Raw genomic sequence first — 26,388 nt, 5'->3', positions numbered from 1 at the left:
CTGTAGTCTCTCTTGTAGGTAATGTTAGCTAACGTTACGGGAACGTTCCCTGGTAGCTGGGAAGGTTGCATCACATTTCAAATCATTTAATTGTTAAAGACAGCATTGCGAGCTCGAAATGTATAAAATGTCCTTGTGTATGTTCTTTCCTACGTTCTCCTTTTCTTTTCTTTCTTTAGCTTGAGGCTTTCAGCATTGTAAGGAATCAAATATTGCAAATTCATGACTAAAGTTCCTTTCTTTACTTTCCTCCTCTCCCCTTTCCCTTCTTTTCCTTGCTTCTTATTTGTTCCAACCTTCTTTTTTCCCCTCCATTGTCTTGATAAATGTTACATCGAGTATAAATGTTTTAGTGCCACATGCAATTTTGATGTGGACGCCACCATTCTCGTGTCTTTTAGGAGATACAGTATGTGGGCCTAATTATGCCATGCGCAGTTAAACCTCTTCCCTCTTTAATACGTGCTAAGGGGCAAAGAGAAGAATAGATGCAGCTCTGTGCCCGTTCCTTTGTCACTTGGTGTGTACTGCGTTACTAACAAGTAACTGATGCTTTAAATGTCAGAGCCCCACAGGGTCTGAGTTGAAAACATTCAGTGCAAAACAAAATAAAATATGCATATGATACTTTTGACAACATCTGACTGTTTGACGCTCGCGCAGGATGAATCCAGCAACGTCCTGAACATCTGTCAGCTTGTTCTCCTCTTTGACTCTCAGCTGCATTTTCACCTTTCTGTTGGCAGTTTCAAAACAAACCGCTGGAATATGAACACTAGTGAAAAATAGTACCGAATAAAATACAGTTTTCAGTGTTTATTATCAGCTATTTTTAGTGCGAACAGTTTTTTTCTTTTCAGCGGATCACTGCACTATGAAAGATGACATTGGTTGCATATACATTTTGCATTCTTATTCTTATTACACAAACATTACAAACTTTAACAGTACACGTTTGCGCTTTAAACCAACTCAAATTCATATATAATCAATATATTCCTTCATCAAAATTCCAGGTTACTCCTAATTTCAAGAAGGTACCAACCCTGAAAGGATAAATAAAAAACAAAGCATCACCAAACAACGTTCAGATTTTTTCCCATTTCATGTTCGACACATGCACGGCTGCACACGCAAACACAGGTGTCGCTTTCCAGTGCGATGAATCTGCAGATGCAGCCTCCCCGCAGTCGGCGTGCAGCGGCTGACGTCAGGAGCGGAGAGGAGTGAGAGGAGTTGAAATAGGGCAGAGCAAGGAGCGGAGCGCGGAGAGGAAACCAGCCGGACCAGCCGGAGGATGGCAAACCAACACTGCTGCTGCTGCTGCTGAGAGTTGGGACTCGCTACTGCCTATAACTACTGATTCACCAGCCTGCAATTAATCTGAACCCTTTAAGCCCTGCCGAGCGGAGGAGGAGAGGAGTGGAACTAAAGGAGCGCAGTTTGGACGCGTCGCTGCGAGGAAATCTGTGGCACGTTTGCTCGAATTTCCTTTCTTTTCTGTCCTCTTGCCTCGGAATACCACAGGTAAGGTGGAAGCTGTATTTACTGGTGCGCAGTGAGGGCTCTAATGTTGCTAAAAGGCGTTTTTTATTGCTTTTTGCTCAAGTTTGGTTGTTTTGGGTGCATGACGCTGCTTATCGGTGACTATTTGCATCAGGAGTGTGAGTGAATGGAAACTGTGAGGGGGATTTCAGTGGCGTGCTTTAATTTTGAATTAGTTTGTGAGTAGCTGAGGAGAAATGCATCAATAATAGAGAGAGAGCTCCAGAATTTACAGGCAGAGAGGAATGTGTGAGGTGCAGCCTTATAGCGCATGCAGGGCGATGTCAATGACAATCTGTGACAGTGTTTAACCACACTGGCTGCTGTGTCTGTGCCTATTGTCTGGATGTGATTAATCATTCAATATGACGAGATGCCAGCTTTGGTAACCTCGCATAACAGTGCAGGGACTCAAAACACAACAGGGCAGGGTTTGATTAAAGGTTCAAGTAGGATGCCTCTGCCAGGTTTGCTCCAGCAGCAGAGAGGAACCGAAATGATAACACTGTGAGACACGCACATCCCTCTCCCGGCTCTCTGGCACGGATTCCCGGTCCCAACACCTCCCACCCCTCCTCACCAGGTCCCCCCCTGTACCGCTAGACAATTTATAGTGCAGGATGCTAGGAAGAACTCATCTTTTAACCACCAGTGCGCCATCAAATACCCCCACCAGCATGTAAAAAAAAGTCTCAAGAATGTGGGGGAATCAATTCCTAAACAAGACGAGATTTTCTTGTCTGATTGTGTCTAATGAGCTGCCTCCGCGCGCTCTCATGGGAGAATCCTCTCAGTGTCAGCAGAGAGCAAAGCCTGCGTGACGGCCAGCGGAGTGGGAAATGAGGATTGGTCTGCGCGCACGCTGCCGTGATGTAGCGTTTATATTTATTGCACCGGAGCTCTCCATGGTGCTGAAAACGCTCTCAGCCTCTTCCTCCCCTCTACTCCACTCTCTCGCTCCTTTCTGGGGGTTTATTTTGTTGGATTTCCTCCTCACCTGGAACCAGATACGGAGCAAACATCCAGCAGCAGAATTATGGCCATTCATCACTCTGCTATCTGAGAAAAACTGGTTGTAAATCTCCGGCCCCTTCAGCTTTATGCTGGGCCAACAGACCCCTCCAACTCTCTGCTCTCACAAACACAGAGGCACATGCATACAGCTCATGCAAGCACATGCAGAGACCTGGATCAATATCTTTGCCCTCACTCCTGAATGAGAATATTAATTGCAGCGGTTCTCAGCTGGATCTCTTTGAACTGCTGGCTCTGGTCTCAACTATCTACAGTCACATACAATCTTCAGACACTAGCTTAGTCATTTCATGCAGGAGAAATAAACTGAGCAAGCATATAGACACTTAATATGATAAGATTTCTGACTGAAAGGGCATTTTTCCATTGATTTAATGTGTTTTTAAAGCAGTAAAGCTGTGAAAGAAAGGTATTTAAAGGTATAAAAACGTGTCAAACCACCTCTGAGTTTACTTGACTACAATTTAAAAACAGTTAAACAAAGGATAAAAGCATTAAACTTGCTCTCTACCAAAAATAGATATAACGTAGTGCTCATGGTAATCAGTTTTCAGGCTTTCCTAAATGACTCCAGCAGGTTTTTTCCAGGTGCCACATCATGTCAGAGCAGCTCTGCAGCGCACCCCGGGGTCACAGTCACCGGGTTGAGAAATAATGATTCAGCCCAGAATAGTGACTCAGTCGGGCTTATTGCAGTTTGCAATCTGCTGTGTAACTTATTAGCTGTCTCGCACAGAGCCATTACAGCGCAGTGTCCAGCAGATTACGGCTGCTTGTTGTGCTTCGGAGACAGCCTAATAGTGGGATGAGTCACACACTTACAGATTGACACCGTAGACACACTATCGGCGTATGAACACACACACATGCGCGCGGAAACATCACTGTAACATTCTACTCATTAGAGCCGAGTTAGCCGGCTGAAGTGCTTCCTCCCCGCTAAGTACTTAAACCCTGCAACAGCCAGAACCAGCTTGAAGCAGCGTATGTGCATACATGCATGTGTGCAGACGGTCATGCATGTTACCTCGATAAAGCAAAGAATTTTCAAGGATGGCTACAAAAAGTCTAATCCTGTGTTGTGTAACCAGGCAGGGAAAATAGTACCCACAGGTCTCGCATGATCAGCTATTCTTAGAGCAGTGATCTATTTAACCATGTCTGCAGATGAGGATTTACACATATCAGCATAAGCATGTAATTGACTTTCTGAGTGACACTGGTAAAACATAAGCTGCAGCCAGCTTTGCCTCTCCAATAAGCAGTGTCAATACTGCTGTTGTGTTCTAGTTCTAGTTGATTGGATTTTGACTTTCTTGTTATTTGTGTTGAAGCGGTTTTGCAGTGTTAACAGATGTACATTAAGTTACCCAAATAGTGTGTGCACATACTGAGAAACCATATGAAATCCCTTATGATGAATGTTGCTGTTATTGATCCTTGCATAGAGGAATCTTGTCTGAGAGGTCAGAGGTCAGACTCATTGACAGAACAGCAGACAGTTTAGTGTCATGTTGTGCTTCAGGACGTTTCAGCTGAGCTTCTGCTCGCTGACGTGAGAGGTTGAAAGCAGGTCGTTTTGGTAAAAGCACAGCCTCTCTACTCACTTGACTCTGCTGCTGCTCGCAGATGCTAAATACTGAAATAGAGCGGAGCCTGAGTGCTGGAGGTAGATGCAGAAAAAGATTCACTGCCTGCCTTTCTGCTTCAATACAATACAAGAGCAAGAAAAACATGCGTATGTAGCTATCTGAGATCCAACAAAGGACGGCTTTCTTGCAGCACTGCTGCTGTATATGTGTCCAGGCTGACTGTATTAACGTGTCATTTTAAAGATTTTCTCTGCCACCAAAGGTCCAGCGCGTATGGCAGGAAAGTTGTGTTTTACAGTATGTTCATTCAAGTCTATTAGAGATGAAATTGGCTGCAGACCAGTGTAGGATTCTGCTGGATCCAGCTGCTGCTTCTGCACAAGCCCTTCAGGAAGTAGTTCCTCTGAAAACAGCTTCTTGTGCCAGTTTCAAGTGAATCGTTTTAAAGCAAGAAAGGATAGAACAACATTCAGAACATGTGAGAAAGTTAGAGTTTTTACGCTGGAGCATTTGCATGTAAATGGTCGAACATGGTGCAACAATGCTTCTTTTCTTCCCCATGTACAAAGAGTCGACATGACCGGCCCTGTTTTGTACATTCAAGGGAGGTGCTGCAGGCTCTGACTAACAGACACATTAAGAGCCCTGGATGACAATTCCATGTAACGCTTAAGTAGAATAAATTAAATGTTTCATATCAATTACAATGCCCCGCTTGTGAACAATTTAAATCCTTGGCATCGCAGCGCCTGAACCCCATGCAGAGCTCGTCTAATCAGGAGCAGGATTTATTTCCACACAACAAAGCCGTCCCCTCGGGTGAACCAAACCCACTTCCTTCCCTTCTTTTTTCCCCCTTTTTTTTATGCCTTATGACTTTGATTTGTTTGGCTTTGCAAATTTCCCAAAGAAATATAATTAGTGGTGCTTCAAAACAAAGGTAAAAAATGCATTACAGATGGTGAGTCACGCTCTTACGGGCTGCACACTCACATCGCGATGGGGCTGACGAGATTAGTTTGAAATTGAACTGATGAAAGTCTTTCTCATGGGTTTTAGCGGGGGCACGCTGACACTCGTACCCAGAGATTTTTAACATGATTAACATCAGGCCTCTGACAACGAGAAGTACTTAATATGAATGACACTGAAATTGAGGAGGGCGAATATTTTGAACCATTAGAATGTGAATCCTTTTTATTCCAGAGATACATTAGTGTGCCCGTCGGCTCACCAGATCAGTCCTCTGAACTCCCAGCAGAGCGCCGGGCCACAAAATGTTGGCAACACGGTTCACTTGAAATTCCGATCACTAATGTTGAACTTCTGAAAATGACCTTTTCCGCTGCCTCCCATATGAACACAGCAGCTGAGCTCGGAGAATCAGTAGCGCAGCTCTGAGCAAACAGAGCTCTCTTCCTCCTCTGCCTGAATGGAGGAAACTGACGAAAGAGTCAGCGGAGAGGGAGAAATGCGTAGAGGGGTTACGGAAAGGTCACCTGGTGTATCTGTTTTTTCTGCAGTGAGTTTAGTCAGCCAGCTGCCTGTCCCTTTTATGCAGTCACTCCTCTCTCCACTGCTGCGTCTTTTGTTCTGATGTTTTTTTACTTGTTATGTCACATTCGGAAAGTTAGTGTGATTCAAGGTTGTCTTGAACTGTCATTCGTCAGTTCTATTTCCCCTGTTCAAAGAAAACATTCAACACGTTGAGTGGAGAAAATAAGTCGTTAGTGATTGACTTGCTTTTTAAATGACATTGCTTTGTTGTTGAGGAGGATGAAATATCTGAGAGGCGTCGAATCTACAGAAAGAAACTTCATTCAATTAAAAACACATTAGCTCCAATGTGGAATTTAAAAAAGTTCTTTAAATGCTGGTAAATTAAACTTTGAGTTCAGATTGTATGTTACACATGAACCTCCCAAGGTCGCCAGTGAACTCTCATGCTCAAGTCTTTAACTTGATATCAATAGCATTACATAACAAAGGTCTACAGCAGACAGTGCTGAGAGTAGTACAAACAATGGAGTCAGAGTGCAGTTTTCTGGTCAAAATACTAATGGCATAACTTCAAAATTCCAAGCATTGTTTTCAGCATTATATGTTGTGTGGTAAGTGGTAATCTCAAAAATCTCAGTTTTGTTCTAGTGTTCTGACTACTGGTGCAACAAGTAGCGCTTAAAAAGTTCCCTTTTTATGAGCATATTTGGGATTACACCTTTATAACTTTGCTGTTATTTGAAGTAGAAAATCTCATTTCTGAATCAATTTGTCGTTTAGGAGCTCGGTGACAAACAAACCCGTCTGTGAGCCTGTGAGCTGGCTTCTAAAGGTCTAAGTACTTGACAACTGGAGTTTTCCTGGCGTGAGCACTCAGGGCAAACGGACAAGGTAAAGAATGTATTTAAAGGTTAATTTCAGAGTGATATCACAGATGAATCATTCTCCTCTTCATGTGCACTGGTGTCTTTCTGATGAATGAAGCTCTAAATAGAAGCTCACACCTATAAATGGCTTCTAGTGGCTTTTGAGTCGGTGGTGATTATACATACAAACCACATTTTCCTCCACAGATTGCTTCTGAAGAGCCGTTTACGCTCTGGAAGATGTTTCTGTGTTCGTTACAAAATCAGACCGCTTTTGTGTTTGCTGCGAACACTTCACCGCTGCTCTATAATTAGCTCACGCAGTCCCGTTAGCCCGGCAGACCACCCTGTTGTGGCACCGCAGATCCTCCTGATATCCTTTGCGCTCCTACAGCTGTATCATGCAGCCTGCGGGGGATTTCTGGATTTAACAATTCACCGGCTGTTTGTGTGTCTGACAAGTAGGATGTGGGCTTAAAAACCCAAAGGGGCTGCCGATGCGGTCATGGAAACTTGACAGAGCAAAAGCCGATATCAGCGCTGAGTAAGAAAGGTAAAGAGGAAGGTGCAGAAAGAAGGAGCCTCTTATTTTTTTACTCTTCCTCTCTCCTGTCTTGAGACGGGTCTTATTACTCCCGAAACAGCCCGAAGCTCCGTCTCTTCTACACAGAGGCAGAGCGGCAAAGAGAGAATGTCAGACTATAATTAATTCTGAGGTAACGCAGGCTGATAGGGATCTGTGGTTTCGCTAAAGCACCACAAACCTGCATTGTGTTCTTTCCCTGTTCCTGTTCAGGGAGGCCGACTCATTCTTCTTCTCTTTAGGGTCACGTTTTAACACAATCTGAAAAGGCACATGTGCAGTTTCTTCTCTGCCAAATGAATACATTAACTTTTCTATCACTGCTGCCATATGTTTTTCTGTAGCGTATTTTAATTGCTTTAATGGCGTCCTTGTTGTTGCTCACATTATGTGCTCTGCTGTTTGCTCTTTGTGTGAGTCCTTCTGGCTTCTGCCTTGTTTAGGGTTTAACTGTGTCTCTTCTTCTACTACAAATTGCTTCTAAAAGTTCCAGCTTTTTGCATGTTTCAGCCCAATTACTATAAATCAGAAATACTTACAATCACAGCATACTATTTTGCAAACCACAATGCTTTTAGATGTATTTTTAATGCCATTCCAGACCGCTATTGATTTCTATACTTTTCTATACAGCACAAAACTAGCTAATAGCTAACCCTAAGAACTATTTAATATTTCTCTTACTGTCAGACCAAACCCAACTCTGAATTGATCTACCAACAGGTTGATAGATGAGCTCAGTGGTAGAGTCGGTCGTCTCTCAATCGGAAGGTTGGCCGTTTGATCCCTGACTGCTACAGTCACATGTCGAAGTGTCCTTGGGCAAGACACTGAACCCTAAATTTCTCCTGGTGACATAGCCATCGGGTATGAATGCATAGATCCTGATTTAAAAATTGGCACTTAGGTCATTGCGATGAGTGTGTGAATGGGTGAATGTGACATGTAGTGTAAAAGCAGCTGTGAGTGGTCAGAAGACTAGAGAAGCGTTTTAAGTACAGTCCACTTATCATTTATTGTCTTCCTCTGTGCCATAGAGCTCCATTGCTGCAGCTGAAATACTCAGTAGCCTAAAAATGTAACATATAGTCTCCTAAGGATGCACAATTTAATCCTCTTTGATTAATCTTTTTTTGAAACTACAGTACCTCTTCTGTTTTATGAATGTTTAGCATATTTAAAACTGGAAGTTTAGATGAAGGACAGAGGTCAGGCAGCAGTGAGAGCTGACCTCACACTTTGCTCTTTTCATGGAATTTATTGACAACAACAAACACTTAGTACTTCTAGCCTTATCCTATAACTCGTGTAATCATTAGACACATTTCAGGAGCCTGTTAATTGGTTTTCATATCACTAAGATTTAGACATTGCATTTATTGATTTTTTGCCCTCTAAGACAAGCAGAACAGGCTGAAAACACAACACACTATCACTTTATTTTGTTAGCAATAATTTGCTTTTATACATCCTGCAAATATGTTGCAACATTGGCATTAATTTCAATTTGTATATATAGTGGAATAACCACTGAATCCAATATTCATTCTTCTGTTAGCTCTGTATGTCGCTACCAGCTAGTAGCTAACTTTGTCTGTGGTTTGCTGTTGGAGAGGTAAAGTTAGTTTTTGCTGAAAAAGATAAAAAACTGGAACACACTAAAACAATGAGCTGAAAGGCTCAAGAGGGCTCTTGAATCTTGGTACCTCGCTACAATGACCCTTTGTTAATCTGAAAATATTGAGTAATGCAACTGAAAGAGCTAAAATGTGCAAAAACACTGGCATGATCATTTAAGAATTGGATTATAAGGGAACTAGGCTGCACAGTGGTGCAGTGGTTAGCACTGTTGCCTCACAGCCAGAAGGTTCCGATCCCGTTTTGGACGAAGTGGGCCTTTCTGTGTGGAGTTTGCATGTTCTCTCCGTGCATGCGTGGGTTCTCTCTGGGTACTCCTGCTGTCTCCCACAGTCCAAAGACATGCACGTTAGGTTCATTGGTGACTCTGAATTGCCTGTTGGTGGGAAAGGTTGTCTGTCTCTGTGTGTCAGCCATGTGATTGACCGGCGATCAGTCCAGGGTGTACCCCGCCTCTCGCACAGTGACAAACAGTGGCAAACAACATTGCCGTTAATTTCGAATTGTATTTCTGGTGAAATAACCGATGACTTTAATATCCTTTCTCCTATTCGCTCTGTTTTTGTCTCTACCAGCAGCTGCTTTGTGCTTTATTATGTCCCCCAGCTAGTAGCTAACTTTGTCTGTCTGCGGTTTGTTACAGGACAGGTAGAGGAGAGTTGGTTTATCAGGTTTTTCTGAACATAGCTGCCTTTTACTGAAAAGATGATGATCAAAGGTAAAAACACAGCGAAGTCGTGGGCTGTAAAACCAAAACAATGAGCTAAGAGACTTTTGGTACGTCTTTCACCTTAATGATCCTTTGTTAATGTGAAAATATTGACCTGTGGGCCAGTCAGGAAGTGGACGGGAGGATTGTTGAAAAAAAGCGTTACCAGTCAGATAAAGGGTCAAAATGTCTGCATATCCTCTTTTTAGTCCCACATGCTGCAGTCATCATTAATGAGATCTTTTCTTTCTTAATTAGCTCCAGCCCGTCTGAGCTAAACCTGTGTAACTCCTGGATGGTGGTCCTATAAGACCTGTCAGCCTTTAACCGCTGGGCTGTCAGCCCCCTGTCTCGCTTCCAAAGGGGCAGTGCTTATGAGCCTTTTGCTTTACAGTGAATGACAGTTCATAACCTTATCTTTCTGGGTGCCGCGCTGTATAAATTCTCTTCAGGAAACACCACTCCAGAGCATCCTGGAATTTATCACATTTCTTGTCATGATATAAATAAATAAAAGGGAAAGAAAGCTGAAAGGATGCGTATCCTGTTCACCTGGAGTGTCTGGAAGATAACCAGGGTTAGAGCGTGTGATCCTGATGCGCGGCTGACAGACAGATTGACACCCCTGGTTTCTTCAGTATCTTACCCAAGCACACAGGAACAAGAATGAAATGTAGACGCTGCTGCATCCAAGCGTTGTGAAAACATTTTGGGCAAAGGCGATTCCCCTTGGTGGCTCTATTTCATGCTACATAGACATCTGTCTGCAGAAGGGGCTGTTTGAAACCTGAGTGCAGGCTGATAGGCCGAGAGACGTGGGATGATAGCAGAGATTTTGCTGAAGAGGAGCGGCAGTTTGGGGCAGCACTCAGAGAAACGGCATGTAGAGCGGTTTGTTCTAAAATGGGGCATGCACCGTTTGGGGAAAGAATCTGACACCCACTTCTACAGGATGATTGGCAGCAGCAAATCTTTACTTTCTGCTTTTTAAAGGTAGCACGTTAGGCAAGCTGACAAAATGCATAAACAATCTTTGTCTCATTATTTGAGGAATCTTTGTCAAAATACGCAGCTTTCCAAGTTAAAATGTTATCCTGCTGGGCCATTTCTTTTTAAAAACTCAGCAACTTACATGTTAGAAGCAAGCTGAGTGGGGACTGATTGTCGTACTGGAACTGCATGTGTCATTTGTAACAGTGACAGCAAACCTACCTGGAGCTCAGAGCTTGGACAGGAAGCAGAGCTCGGTCTGATTTGAGTGTGTCTTAGAGCCCAGCTAAAGGCCTTCCCCTGGCTGCAGGGCCGCACGCAATCTTCATTTAGCTGCCAGCTCTCCTCGTACACTCGGTCTCTTGATAAAAAATGTTCTTTTAGTGAAGCTAATCTATTCTGATTCCAGCACAGTCCTTTCAGTTCATTGTTGTGAATTAAACTGTACTCGCTTTAATCATGGATTATTTTATGACTTTGTACCAAACTTTGTTATAGCAGAGAAGCGCAGTAACTAGTCAAGGTCAGCATGGCTGCTGAAGTTCACTGTCACTCAACCAGTCCTCCAAGTAAGTCAATTCTCTCCCTTTAAAATGTTCCACAGAAACTTTTTGTGGACTACTTTGTTGTGGAGCTTCTCAACCATGATTACAGCAGTGAACATTTGGTTGAGGTTAAGGAACACTCAAGGTCGTGCTTTACAAACATACAATGTTAACGGGTGGTCAAACAGGAAACAGGAAGCAATCAGCTGTGTTAAAGTGGGATGTGTTGTTTATCAGTCCATCCGCCAGGGAAAGGTTTTTTATTTTTGGCTTTTTGCCTTTAGTGGAGAGGATGGTGGACAGAGAGAGAGAGTGGGGATGACCTGCAGCAAGGGGCCAAGGGTCAGAGGCCAACCCAGAGCCGCTGCGTTAAGGGCTGTGCCTCTACACATGAGGCACTTTAACCACTAAACTAAACCGGCACCCTCCATGAAAAGATTAAAATGGCTTCAACAAAGAACCTGAATAATATATGTCAAAATGTCACACTACATAGTAATTGACATAGTTTGACTGTAGTTTGCTCACATGTGACTTGGATTTGGTATGTTAAAGTTCCTGTGACACAGACTTTCAGTTTGTGTTGATTTTGGCGCCCCTTGTGGACAAATCTCTTTGCTGACTTTGTCCCCCCCCCAGCAGCTTCATAAGCTTCATAACTATATAGAAATAATCAATCTTGCCGCTGATGGTCTGGTTTGCTTTTGTAGGTCATATAGAGTCATCAGAATTAATTTCAGTCTGTTTCATATCCAGTGAAAAACTCCTCACAGGAGCTTTAAATGTTTTAATGTGTTGTTAAAGGACCCATGTCCTCCAAATCAATGCAAGTGCATTAGATCAGTGGTTCTCAACTGGTCTAGCCTCAGGACCCATTACCACCTCCTTAATGACAAATCGCCACCCAAATTTATGAACATTTTTGACTACTCAAATTAATTTACTTTATCATTATTATTATTGAATTCTTTTCAACAGAAATAAACTAAAAAAGTGCAACATAAATGCAAGTACTGTCGGGCTCGTCAAGTTTCAAGAATGTTAATGTAGCTCGGATACATGGAGTGTGAACTACTACTGTGCACACATCATAGGAAACCCATGTCCCTAAAATAAAAGCTCATCGTAGACTTTTTTTTTTCAAGCAAACATCCACGACCCACTGAAAACAGCTCCGCGACCCACTTTTGGGTCCCGACCCACCAGTTGAGAACCACTGCATTAGAACACATAAAAAAAAAACATGTGCGTGGGTGTAGTAGTTGTAGTAGAATTAGAAGTGGTAAAAGTAATTGTGGATAGTTCTGAATTGAACATAAGCAGCTCACAGTTGTATTGATTTGTATTATTTCCTTATTATTATTCCCTATTATTTCCAAACAGCACAGTAAACCGGTAGTAATCGGAGAAGTAAAGTGTTAGGGCATGACATGAGGCAAAATCCCACCTTGTATCTTGTAACAGCTGGCAGAGGGCGGTCCAGCCCACAGATTAGGATCAGTTTAATCAATAGATGATTTGATCTACACCTTAGAAAAACATGGAAAACTCTAAATGAGAAAATGCTCGCAGCAAAAGAGAGAGAAACATTCGTTACCATCACTGCAGTAGAACGTTGTATGCGCTCCAGGATCCATACATGATTTTGCCGACACAGATTACCAGAAGCTTCAGCCTGACAGTTTGTGTGTGCGCTCCAGAACAGGGTCACGTGTTTCAGCTGTTTCTCACGCTGAGCAGGAAAGAGGTTTTCATTTGGAATTGAAAGACAGCCCTGTGGATCAAAGTCAGAAATTGTTCTTATGTAGTCCAAATTGGTGTCTTGCTGTTTGTTTTGCGAACATTGAAAGGAAAAGTGATTTTTGTGTTTTGAGAAAACAGCCGGTCATATGACCAACAAAAGATGAAAGCTGTCAAGGGGATTACTACTAAATGTGTTCTTTATACTTAAATGGTTAGTTTGTCCTGGTGAATATTATGGATAGTATACAGACAACCTTTCACACCTACAAACATTTCAGATTCACCAATGAACCTAACCAGCATGTCTTTGGACTGTGGGAGGCAGCCAGAGTACCCGGAGGGAACCCACGCATGCACAGGGAGAACATGCAGAAAGGCCCACTTCCTCCAAACCAGGACTCGAACTAGGAAGGCTTCTAAAGCAGTTCTTCGACATGTGGCAGCTTTAGCAATCCCGCTCTGGCTTCATACGACCAGATGATGTAGGCAGTGATCTTCCTGCTTTCCCTGTGTCCATCCATGCGTCCATTAGGAAGTCTTTGCAGCCATTTAAAATTAAGCAGTAGGTGAAAATGAATATTTTACCTCGACCTAGAAACAAAGCAGCTCCTGGCTGAACAAAGCTGATGCATCTCAAAGACGCGTGAGACGCTGCCTTCCTCAGAATCCTTTTTTAAATGAATTTGGCTCCTTATTTTGGCTCAGCACAACAAATTAAAGACATTTAGCTGATGATTTTCTTCAAAGTTATAGCAGCAATAATCTATCAATCTGTTTTCATACTTAAAAGTAACATGATAATATGTACATTGCTGTATATTTAAGAATCTGTCGTATTGCATGAGTAGTCCATCTTTTGTCTGATATTTTCCCCTTCTTTCATTTAAAAACAATCTATTATTGCAAGCTCTTGAATCAACTAACAACTGTCTGGTTCAGTTCATGGTGTAAAAAGGCTTCAAACCAATTTCTCTGTAACGTATATGAAGAAAGTGAGAATGAAATTTCCGTCCAAAATGTAAGTGACAGACCGGCTGCAGGCAGCCAGCTAACAATACTTTTTGTGTCCTAAAAATTGGACGATCTGGTGAAAGAGACATGAAAATGAAAGATATGAAGCATGGTTAACTGTACTGTGAGTAGACTTTCAGCACATTGACTGTTTATAAAGCAGGTTTCTTATTTAACAAGTCTGATCGGAGCAAAGCCGCACAATATGCACGGGGTTGTAAAGAGTCTGTCCCTTTAAGCTTTTTAATATGCTGGTCAAATAAAAGCTTCCTCATAGACTTTCTCCCTCCTGATGAATTCCAAAATGGACCATTCAATCCAGCACACCACCAGCACTCTGTTTGTGTCAGTGTGTGTGTGTTAGCGTGTGCTCATGTATGAGTGTGTGTAGCTGTGTGTGGGCCAATGCCAGGGGGCTAGGCAGCACATTAAGACAGTGACTGGCAGATCTCATTTGGTGTTTAATTTCACAAGGGTGAGCTCTCATCAGTGAGGGCCCATTAGCCTCGGGCTCGCTGGCTGAATGATGCTGGTGGTTCCTCGATGAGTGATGTTTACATTGACAGGACCTATGTGATTCTATGTGTGGTCAGTGGTTAGGTACAATCTCAGGGTTGTTAGTATTGCATATCTATGCCGCTTTAGTCATCACATTTCACAGGCAAATACTGCACTTTTTCTTAGATAGTTACTTTCAAACCCTTTTCTAAAGGACAAAACAATCTCTACTCAAAGGTCCAAAGTTCGAAGGTTACACACTTTTTTAACCACATCCCACAGTCTGACATTTTCGTCTGCTCTATCTGTGAAAAAAAGATCGCTAGATGCTGTTATTTACTCAGATTAAGTCGACTATTTCAGTTGAAATTTCCTCACACTGGTAATGAGAATCTAAGACAGGATGGATTATTATACAGTAAAAGAAAATATTCTAACATTTGCTGGGAACATGCTTCATGCATGTACTGTTACTTTTGATACTTTATGTACATTTTTCTGGCAACAAATATATATTTACTTTAACCCACACTAATCAGTCCCTCCAGGAAGTCGCAATGTGCAAAAACTCACGCAAATTCAACCAATTGCCGCAAAGTTTTCTCAGCCTTGCAATTTTGGCCATTTGCTGCAACTTTTTCCGCAAACTTGACCAATCATCCTGATTCACGTCACCGGACTCACATCAGAATATTGATCCACTGATGTCTGCAATGCTGTATACATATCAGAGGGGATCTTCTACTGTGTGACTTATTTGTTTCTGATGTTTGTGTCAGCGCTGATTTTAAATAGTCATTGTACAGTGAGGAAGTAATCCCCCTGTCTCTTATCAGTTTTTTTATACTGCCGCAGCAGCTGAAATATAGAGTAGGATTTCCAGTGTAACACATAACACATCCACTTTGACCCAGCTGGTCACCAAATGATGGATCAACAAAATGTGCAACTAGCTGGTGAACAGAGTGGACCATTTCCCATAAACATCTCCAACACTGTAAATGTTACTGTGTAGCTTCAGCTGTGTAAATGGCAACTGTTTGCCATGTATATAATAAGTATGGCAAACATGAATCACAAGATGTCAGTGGTATGAACGTACATGGCTGCACAGTGGTGCAGTGGTTAGCTCTGTCGCCTCACAGGTAGAAGGTTCCTAGTTTGAGTCCCTGCTCGGACGAAGGGGGACTTTCGTTGTGGAGTTTGTGTGGAGTCCAGAGACATGCTGGTTCGGTTAATTGGTGACTCTAAAATGGCCCGTGGATGTTTATGTGAGCATGAAAGGTTGTCTGTCCCTAGGTGTCAGTCCTGTGATTGACTGACGATCAGTCCGGGGTTTACCCCGCCTCTGGCCCAATGATGGCTGGGATAGGCTCCAGCACCCTGTTACCCTGAGCAGGATAAGCAATGGATAGATGAATGAATGTTTACAACATATTTCACAAGCAAAAAGTGGCCTAAAAACACTGCGATAAGTCTGCTACTTCCATGAAAAGAAGCTTGTTTTTTTTAACTGTTCCACCATTCAAAAAGTCCAGAGAAGTTCAACAGATTAGCAAAAAAGCTATGTTAAGCGGAAAATAAAATTTAAGCTAGCATGACCAGGGCATCCCAGGTCAAGGTGATATATTAAACATTCTAGTGAGGAGCTGCTGCCGACATAAACGCCATAAACACCTGCACTGTTTGAGATGCATCATGTGTTTTTGTGCCCTTGTTTCAGTTCAATTGCAAACTTTATGGCCCCCTAAGGGAAATTTGTTCTCCGACAGGTTCTGCAGTAAAACACACAATAAAGCCACATAATAAAGTATGAGACCACAGTAAAAACAATAAACACATTACCTGAAAGTGCAAAAACACATATAACAAACTGCCGTGTCACACAGTACAAACATAAAGACCCGAATCAGCCGATGAGAGCAGACAAAAAGTCAGAGCTGTGATGGCGACTAATAAATATTCCTCATCAGTGCAAAAAAGCCAAGTTCTTCTGGAGGGCATCAGACACTACAGGGGGTGTAAAACACCAGTGCAATGCAATACGAACAGTATGATGCTGCAATAGACACTGTTTTTGTAAAGTGTTTGTTTGTTTGCTTTGCTGTTTCTTAAAGTTGTGTTTCAATGTAATTTGGTTGTATTTTTCCAGTATGAACCTAATTTTGTGATCTCATGCCAGTATGAAATCAATACCTCCATTCAACCCATCTTTAATGTTTATTTAATAATGCCTGCTTGCAAAAATAAGATATAATTTACCAAAGGAAGGAGTCTTTTTTGAAAAAGCTGCAGCTACTTCAGGTGTTTTTTTCTCTCCAGCATCAAACACAACAGTAGTCAGGATGCTTTGTGTAGGTTTTTGTTTTTTTTAAGGTTTTTCAGGAAGGTTTGTGTGTGCGCGCGCGGCGTGCACGTGAGTCAATGAGTTTGTATGTGTCACAGCAGCGAAATTGATCTTTATTCGTTTATATTTTAAGCTCCCACGACACACTCCACCATGTGCGACTTCAGAGGGTTGTCTCTTTGTTGACATCAAAAGATTCTTTGTGTCCTTTGCCATACAGATAATTATCCCCATCAGAGTTGGCTTTGATATTTACATAGCAGTATTATGCTTTGTGCTCATGTGCGTGTGTGCACGATGAGTGTAGGTGAGCGTAGACTGTTTGTTCCATTGTGCGTAACTGTGTGCTTGCATGAATAGAACACAGATGTCTATAGACTTTACAGGATATGTTAACGTAGACGTAACATCAGTTAGAGATGCTATAAACTAGTTTGTGCTGTCATGTTTGAGCCTGGAAACAGCAACTTATACAAGGCTCTCTGATCACTCTGATTTGGTTAAATTTGCTCTCTTTTGTCTCACTTTTATCGCAGACCATTCTGCAAATTAAATTCTGTAACATAACGTAAACTCTGAAACCCGTAATGAGTTTTTTTTTAACATGATTTCAGCTTGTTTGTCTTATCTTCTCTGTAGTAACATTATATTGTCAGTTTGCTTGCTTGGGAGTGATTTAATTGTGCAAACCACAACAGAATTACAAAAGTCATTAAAACACAGTTGTATGCAAATAGGGTCACAGGTCATTAAAATCACAAATAGGGTGTAAAGATGAACAATACACAACTTTGACATGGTTCACTTAGTCATATTGATAACAGAACATATAAAGTACATTATATCTCAAATGAAGAGGGAATTGCAACATTTTTTATAAAAAAAACCCCATCATCAGTGGGTACAGCAAAGTGACTCTAAAAGGGCGCTGTGTTCATTGTGTTTTTACTTTTCCTCGCAGGTGTACACTCATGGGCAGCCTGGGTGTTTGGGCTGTGGCTGTCGCCGCTCTGCTCGTGACCTCAGGGTGGTGGCTGGCTGAAGGGCACAAAAGCAGCAGGTGGAGCAACGTGGATACAGCCAGCATGACACGTACCTCCTCCAAGGAAGCACACTCCATGGTAAATATCCAGTGTTCCAATATACTTTTTTCAACTTGGCCATTTTCCTGTCTCATCCTGTCTGACCTCATATTTCAAATACACTACATGAGTCTTATTGAAATGAGTTATATTAACAATCTGGCTGAAACTTGCATCTGTCCTTCAGCTCTTCTATGATTTATTTGAATGCTGTATTAAATATGCCCAAAATTTAACACAAATTTACAGTTAAACTTGTAAGCCTAAATCCTCAGTTTCATATGTACAAACTCTCCCAATCCTCTTCAAATTAATTAAGTTTAAAATATCTGCCAATAAATGTCTCCCATAGGCTCAGTCACCATCGTGTTACCTCGTTCGGCGATAGTGACTTAACAGACATTTATTTAAAAGAATATCTTCGAGATTACATCTTTAAGCTTCAGATTAGTATATTGTGTGTAACTTTGTCATGCAAATGCAAATTGGAGGTCTTGAAGAGTTCGGGCCCACTCTGTATCAAACTTATAAAAGAACTTCAAAGATGTTGCTGATATTCATCAATGAGAGCAAATTTAATGCTATATCCTCTGTAACAAATTTGAATATAACCCTGAGCCATTGTTTGCCACCTCCGCTCCTCCTCAGCTGTACCTTTCATGTGTGAGGAAGGACCTCTCTTGTGTCTGTGAGGCAGCTGAGAGAATAGTGTTGCTTAGTTACCTTGCAGTGTGATGCAGAAATCTTTAGTTCTTATCTATCACTTCCTTTTGTCTCTTCTCACTTTTGGAAAGAAAAGGAAAAGCAGACTTTGAGAGTGAAAGGTTAACAATTACTCTGCGAATGTCATCAGGACTGTTTGGTCGTGCTATCTGAAAGACAGAATCTACAAGTACACCGTGTTCAATAGTCCCCTCAAATGTCTTATTTTTTCTTCATTGCTTTACTGATGGTTTTGATGAGGGAGAACGGCCATGATGAAGTTGTCTTTTACCTCTTTAATTATGTTTACCAGTCTATGTGCTCTCTATATAAATATGGATTGCTATTTTCATTCAGTGTTGTTCTTAATGTTTACTACTATCATCTAGCTGTTTGCAAGCCCAAGTGCCTCTCAGGGACATTAAAGCCACACTAGAAATGGAAGTTCCAATGAATTTGACCTTTGTTCCTTGTTTTCAAATGAGTGTGAAGATTTGTTGTCGATGTAAGACGGCTGCTTTAAACAGATGACCAACAGCTGTATCTTTGTTAGTAACTTCGCCATCTACGGTGCAGAATCCTTAATGCTACCACGCACTGCTCCCTGGATGCTTTGGTGTTGCGATTGTCAGCTCAGGATGGCTTGGCTGGCTAGTAACCTCCATTTTAATAGCAAACAACATAACACTATAGTTTACTGAAGCAGATGGTGAATTTTTAGAGCGCCCTCTCTCTGTTGCTCTTAAAGACTGTTCATTTTGTATTCATCAGGTCATAACAGTGTAAATATGTTTTCCAACCACGGTTAAACAAATGCATTTTGAATGAAATAGACAGAAAAGGTTATAAACTGACAGAGATTGCAGTCAATAGGTGGTAGTACATGGGGCTTGTTGGTGGTGTTAAATAGATTTGTCGCTCTGTTTAACTGTGTTGGTGATTAACAGCATTAGACACACATAATCAGAATGAAAAGTCTTATTTAAAGCGTTTTATTCAACTGAAATTAAGGAGAAAGGCATGGAGGCCAGCAGTGCTTTGGCCTAAGAGTCGCTGTGTGGATACCAGTGAGCTAAATGGGTGTAGCAGTGCAGTTATGAATGGTTAATGTTGCTCTTTGTCAGCCTTAAATATTTAGATATTAGTTATGACTTTTCAGGGCATCCATGTGTTGTATCTACAGCAGAATGGAAATACAGTTCTTGCTCAATTCTTTTTGCTAGTGTCTGTTAAAACTTTAAACAACACTGGCCATTTTATTGTTAAGCGCCTGGCTAAATTAGCTTAGAGCTAAAACCACATCAATAGCAATACAAAACTAATTTAAAGCTGATTAATAATGAATGTAAAACACCAGTTATAAAAACTCACAAGATAACTCTCCTGCTGAAGATCTTATCCCAAATAATACGCCATTCAAAAAGGAGGGCCCATCAAGATCATCATAGTGCTGGGTGGTATGACAAAAAATCTGTATCATAGTATTTTTTTAATATAAAGACGGTTTCACTGTATATCGCTGTATTTTTTTTTTTCGTGTCTGAGTCTTTTATATAGGTTTATAGTAGGGGTGGGTGATATGACCGTGAACTCTGTGAACCGTCTGTTTATTTGGACACAGTGTTAAACAGCACCGGGGCGAGGTTCCGCTAATAACGGGGACATACTCGCTGAAAAGCCGACTTGCACAACTGCACGTCCGACTCAATCAACCCGCCGACATTATATATGACGGCTGCAGTGTCGCGCAAGTGTTTACAGGCAGGTGACACACACACACACACACACACACACACACACAGCATGCAGAGTGTCAGGTCTCTGTGTGCTCTGCGGAAGAGATAGACGGACTATGGATAAGTTATGGAAAGCGTGTACGAAAACCAAAACGTCTGTGTTTATCCAGGTATGGACAGTTTTGCAAAATCCATGTCGTGGCAGAACGTGATACCGGTGACAGTGTGAAACCGGTATACCGCCCACCGCTCGATCATCACACTTGATTGATCTTTGGTTGTACTCCTGATGATGGGTTTTGGTACAGCAATTTCTGTACACGTAATTTTGGATAAAAATTGGATTGTTTTACTCAATGTGACCGAAGTAATGAGTACAAAGGTTTACTATGCTTAAGCTTTGTTGAGCGTAGTTTGATAAACACCTAACTGTGCTCTGTTTAATTACGTCTGTATTCTTTTTGTTTATGATCACAGGAAACCAAAACAAGCAAGTAGCCTTACATGTTCCTGATTTCTTTGTGCGTTGAATTTTTTACTCAGTATTGAGAGTATAGCTTGAACAGGTTTTTTTTTAAAGCCTCTGAATGAGAAGCTTTCCTGGCAGCATCTATCATAATGGCACAAAAGAGCTTCATGGGCTAAAGAGAGGAAAAAAGACTACCCCTATGAAGAAACAAGTCCTTGCCAGCATCAATAAACCCTTTAACAAAAGCATAAAGCCCTAACAGGTTGTCAAAAGACATATGCACAAATAGACAAACGCATACAGCACAGCCCCGCGGTCATCCTAATTCTTTGTGAAATGAAGCATGTACACCCCCTGGTCTGCTATGTGACTCACTTTGGGCTTTGCCAAGTTGGCAGCCCGCTGTGGGATGTTTTTTTTTGCCCTGGTGGTTCAGTTCTTCAAAATCCCTCGGCACAAAAAACAAATTCCCAGGCTTCCCCCTTTCATCCATTTGGCCAGAATAAAACCTTAAAAGCTGCAAATTGGCACCAGAATTTAAAGGTGACCCCTGGGTGAAATCATGCAAATCCACGGAGATGCATTCTCAAAGCCCTTCATGTTGATTTATAGTGCCAGATTTCCTTCTTTTCTACGACTAAAATCCTCTAAATCAATGCAAAACCTGTAAATGGAAACAAAAACAATGATGTCACTTTGGCTGAATAAAGAAGTCCAGATGAAAGCCTTTTGATTTTGACTTCTTAACAACTTCCTGGGTGCCATCTTTGATACCTGCACAGCAGCCAAGATGCCTGCAACAAGCTACAGCACATCACAGCTTTACTACAATTACATAAAGGGCTCTTATTCTAGTGGCACAGTATTTTTTATACTGTTGTAAAAAAATGTATGCATAAACTGTAAAGACGTTTGTACAAAGTAAACTAAACTAAACAACAGCAGCTCAAAAGATTCAACTGAAAAATGTGGGCCAGAAGGACAGAAATCAGGATTAAGTGGCGGTCTTATTTGTTCTCAACCTGTAGCTGCAACTGAAAATGAAATAAGGGATACATTTCAATGTAAATATCAAATTTGTGCCAAAGACGCTTGTTAAAGATACATTTAATCATTGTAGCAGAGGATGTGAAATGTTTGTGTTTCTGGCCCATTGAAGTAATAGTTTTCGCTGACTTTGTCAAGGCCTATTTTTTCAGCTAACCCTTTTAGACCTAATTCAGAAATATTAAGCTGGCAACCAATTATGATATCAATAAATGTCTAAGTGGGAGAATGTAACTTATGAAATTGATGTGATGTAACCAGCTACTTACCGTACACCTGAAGAAAAGGCTCCATATTTCCAAATAAACTTTGGCCCAACTGCACAGTTCCTGTCTGTAGGCTGTTGAACAATAATAAGATGATATGTCTTTAACAGCTGTAGCTTTTTTGGGACACAGTACAAATAGCAGCATGCTTACAGCACTAAACACGCTGATACGAACGTAGGTTTTGTTATATACTGTATATTAAACAGTGAGGTTGTAATTTGGTTCGGGGCTGGTGAGGGAAAGGGGTGGAGTGGTTGAATGATTCTGCAGTAACTACAAAGAAAAGGAGCTAATGCTGTGGATGAATATTGAATAACTGCAGGAACAATCAAAACTAAGACAATGAAAATAGCCCTCTCGCCATAAGGAAAGATCCCTTCCCCTGTGTTTGGATTTTCAGAAGTGGAGTTCCCCCCAGCTACATTTACATTTTCATTATGACTTGAACCCATACAGCTTTGGTTTTATTTTGTTTCTCTCCCAGAGGGTTAGTTCACCACTTTTGTGGCTGTCTCCGGAGCATTCGTACTCAAAGGGAAAGAAAACCTTTCAGGCAGACAGAACATGTGCAATGGTTACCAATATATGTAGCAATAACACTCTTCTCTTTTATAATTGTGGTGGTAGCTTTTCGTGTTCAGCACAGCCCTCTGGTATTTTTTGCACCTGCTTTTCTTTCTACTGAAGAACAGACTGTGTGCGGTAAGAAGCAGTAAGAAATGCATTAAGCATAAGCCAGGGACAAGGAGGGACAAAAGTGTCTAAGTTATTCATTTGTGTAGTTGGTGAAGCAACTTTGAGTATGCTTTGTGTATGATCAGTTCTTAAATCCAGATTTGAAAAGTAAGTGCTGTGGCCATAAATAATAAGCGAGAAGCAGGGTGGTAGTTATAGTGTGCAAGGTGGGTGTTGTTCTTAAATAAATCTTGGAGTACATTTGACTTGACACCTAAGATGTTATCCAAATGGCTATTTGTTAAAGTGGGTGTATGGGAGGAGAATTGCACCTTAATTGGAAAGTGCTGTGTGCGGAATGGTATAAAAATGTAAAACTTAGTGAAGCTGTTGTTTATGACTTTGTTTAGAAGCTAGGGACAAATTTGAATAAATGAAAATGTTTAGAGGACAGATCTTGCCAGCAGTGAGCATCACTGGAAAGATGAAACCGCTCCAGCTAATGATGCAGCGATGCAGGCTGGAATCGTAAGGCTTTGCTTCTATTTTTGGACTCATCAGAGTTATTCTCGTGAAGGTATTACTACTTACAGTAAGTACGTTGCCAGTCCTTTTTTTTTTTTTTTTTTTGGCTTGGCTCCTTTTCATTTAGCTCATTAGGTAGCTTGTTGGTGTACTGATGAATTACTGTTACATAAGACAGGTCCCTTTTCTCTAAGCAACAGACAGCAGGGAATAACTATTGAATGTAGATAGATGAACTCCTGTGAAAACAAAGGCACTGAAGGATTCAGCCCTCCGTCCCGGCTTCTCCTCTGGCTGTCTCTTTGTCCTAATCAGGCTGTATCTAAAAAAGGGTCAAAGTCTAAACATGCTCCATTAATGAAACAATAACTGAAGCTGCTGCTGTACGGATATATTCAAACAGCAGCCCTGTGTTGGCATACAGGCGATTAATTCTAGCTGAGAGTTTTGTTGTTGACTGGAATTAAGAGCCAGAGAGAGACGGAGAGCGAGTAAGTGGGCACATATAAACATATGGGTCCTTGAATGAAGAGTGCCTGCATAGCCACGAACATAAGAGAGAGAGAGGAAAGAGCATATTCAAGCCGACTTCGTAACAGACACAGCTTGGCTTAAATTGCCCTGCTGTTCAAATTGCATACCCTCAAAATGTCAGTCTCTGTGGCAGCAATGTCACATTGTTGTTTTCTGGGGGTGTTTCAATGGCATCCAAGATGGAGGCATGAAGCACTCCCAGATTTGTTTGTACGAGTGTTTGAAGAGGATATAACAATCCTATTAGGTTTGTATACTTAAACTCCGTCGCTACAGCAAACCCCAATAAAGTATGCACTCTTGACACAGTGACTTCAATAACAGTACACTACCATGACAAATACAAGGGTGTTTTTTATTCTAATTCAGCACACAGTATCATAAGTGCTACTAAAGTATGTGAAGCTGTTGTAGAGCTGTTGCTCTTAGCAAGTGAAGCTGCAGCAACAGAATATGATAGTTATAATGGCTGGATTGTTTCTGTTAAAAATGAAACATGAAAAAGGACAACTGTTTAAATCATAGACTGTATAAAAGATGGACGACATGACAGCTCCCTAAAGGTGAAGCCAAAACATTTCGAGCGCCCCCTGCTGACTGGCTGCAGTATAGGTCATAAAGCCCGCCTCCTCCATGTTAACAGATGGGACATGAGTCAAACTATAAAATCAAAATACATGTCAAACACATTTTCCTCAAACATGGTTTCTGTCATTATAGTTTGTTCTTATCATGCTGATTTATGTCCAAGAGTTAATTTTTCTTTTCTAATTTTTTTAATGAGTTATTTGATGCTGTAAAAAGGACTGTTGACAAATACAGCTCTGACAGCCGATCTGTTCCGGATTAGCAGAGTAGAGGAGGAACGGCGAGAGGAGACGTAACTAAAACAATCACTTCAGTCATTGAAGTTTCTATATCTGTGAACGTCTGCTTCAGACCAACACAAGAAGCTGTTCTGCTGTTAAATACACCAACGTGCGGGAAGTGTGTGTTTTGGTTAGCTGGTGTGGCTACGGAGGCGCCACCTGCCGATCTCTACTGCGCAACTCTGGCTCCAAATGACGTCACCATTGCAAGATGGCAGCGCCTATCACGGGGGCTATTTTGGCATCAATTACCTACAATGAGAGCAGATGGAGATGCATTGTCCATCTATGTATACAGTCAATGTTCAAAATGAATACAACAGATACAGACCCACCTTTGACTTAATCCAACAACAAACTATTAAAGAAGATGTCGGCCTAGCTCCCGTGACGTCATCATTGGGTGATTGAGGGATCATTGGTTGACACGTTGCTGTTTTGAAGACATTTAGGTCATCGCCAGTTTGCTTAGTTTTTCTTTTGAGCCAGAAATGACCATATTTTGAAAGAGGGTGCCTCTGCTGTGGAGCAGGGGGTGGCAAGCACTAAGTAAACAAAGCTATGAAGGCCACGCACATGCCTAATTTATTTGCTGCACAGGAAGACGCATGTCTTATGTCCTTATGGAAGATATGAACTGATTTTTTATCGACTGTCTGTGAATGTTATCATCTTACTTACCTTATCAAGTCACACTGCTTTAGTTGCGTTGAATTTGTACAAAACTATTATTTTAATGCCTTTAAAATCCCCTTAAGCTGAATGGAGAGGGAAAGAGGAAAGTGACAAAAAGATCTGTGGAGAGTCATGGTTAAGAGAGGACAGTATTTTTAGAAAGAAGCACATAGCCCTTCTTTCACCTCCATGCTTGGTTTGATCCTCTAATCAATTGATCAAACAGTGGCACTTGAGATGATGGAAGGCGGTGCTAATGAGCACACTCAATTTTATCCTGCCATCATGAGGAAGCACGTCTGCAATTAAGATGGACAGATGGCAGAAAGAGAGAGGGATAGAGATGAAGAGACAAAGGAGGAGGCAGTGACAGGAGGCACTAAAACTGCTGTGTTTTTCGTGAAGCCTTCAGTCTCCTGGGAAGCCAAGAGGGCCTCGCAGACGCACACATGTTTTATCACTGAGCCTCATTACCGGCGACATCCACACTGAGGGACAAGAATGCAAAATGTCACAACACTTCAAATGCTGCCACATATTGGATTCTTCAGAAGGCCCTCTTGTGTTCTATTTTTAAACACCATGTCGCTCCTTTGTTTTTCCCGTGTACGTTAAATTGCATCTCAAGTTCAGATACATTTATGCAGAGCCACATTCCTCATGCAATAACAAGCACAAGGGATAAGTAGCTTCATGCACAGAAAGCACTCTGTAATGCAAGTTAGTGCAAACATGCACAGATCAGATGGACTCCTACTGAAGGCAACAACAAAGATAAAAGCGGATGTCCTCATCCAAAAATGTGAAGAGGACAGTAGATATTTAGATTTCTAATTTAACACTAAATATAAGAGAACATTTACCATCCCTAAAACACATTAACATTACATTTAGCTCTTGTAAACTTGTTTTCTAATAACTTTCGCTTATTTATTTATATGTAGACTAATTAATCCCCGACCTTATCTCCTATTTGTCAAGTGTGTATGGGCTGAAAAAATTTAAATAATTTTACATAGCGTTTGACTAATTAATGTTTGCCTAAAGCCCTTGACTAGTGTTTAGAAGGCTTTAAGCATTTTAAAATAAACAATACACAGTGCTGTGGCCTCATCCATCCTCTCCTTTGTCATCCTCCCTCTAATGCTAATGTGAAGAAACTAACTGTAGGCTGCAGGTACGGCTGCTAAAGAGGGGTAAGCT

At 41.4% G+C, this 26,388-nt stretch overlaps 1 protein-coding gene across 1 annotated transcript in view; it reads left to right on the top strand.

Annotated features, from left to right (window-relative positions):
* Window positions 1-1,467: 1,467 nt before the first annotated feature.
* The window catches only part of fstl4 (follistatin-like 4), a 217,869-nt gene continuing 192,948 nt past the window's right edge, over window positions 1,468-26,388 (top strand). The window contains exons 1-2 of the mRNA XM_069674450.1: window positions 1,468-1,527; window positions 17,564-17,723. Coding sequence (XP_069530551.1) covers window positions 17,574-17,723 — 150 coding nt within the window. The 5' untranslated portion in view covers window positions 1,468-1,527; window positions 17,564-17,573. The remainder of the gene's footprint in view (window positions 1,528-17,563; window positions 17,724-26,388) is intronic.

Source organism: Semicossyphus pulcher, unplaced genomic scaffold, assembly GCF_022749685.1.
Source record: "Semicossyphus pulcher isolate SPU_LCO1_2020_fin unplaced genomic scaffold, fSemPul1.0.p SCAF_10, whole genome shotgun sequence".
In the NCBI taxonomy this organism is placed as follows: Eukaryota; Metazoa; Chordata; class Actinopteri; order Labriformes; family Labridae; genus Semicossyphus; species Semicossyphus pulcher.
The sequence above is the reverse complement of the archived record's forward strand: the minus strand, read 5'-3'. Positions and strand labels throughout refer to the sequence as shown.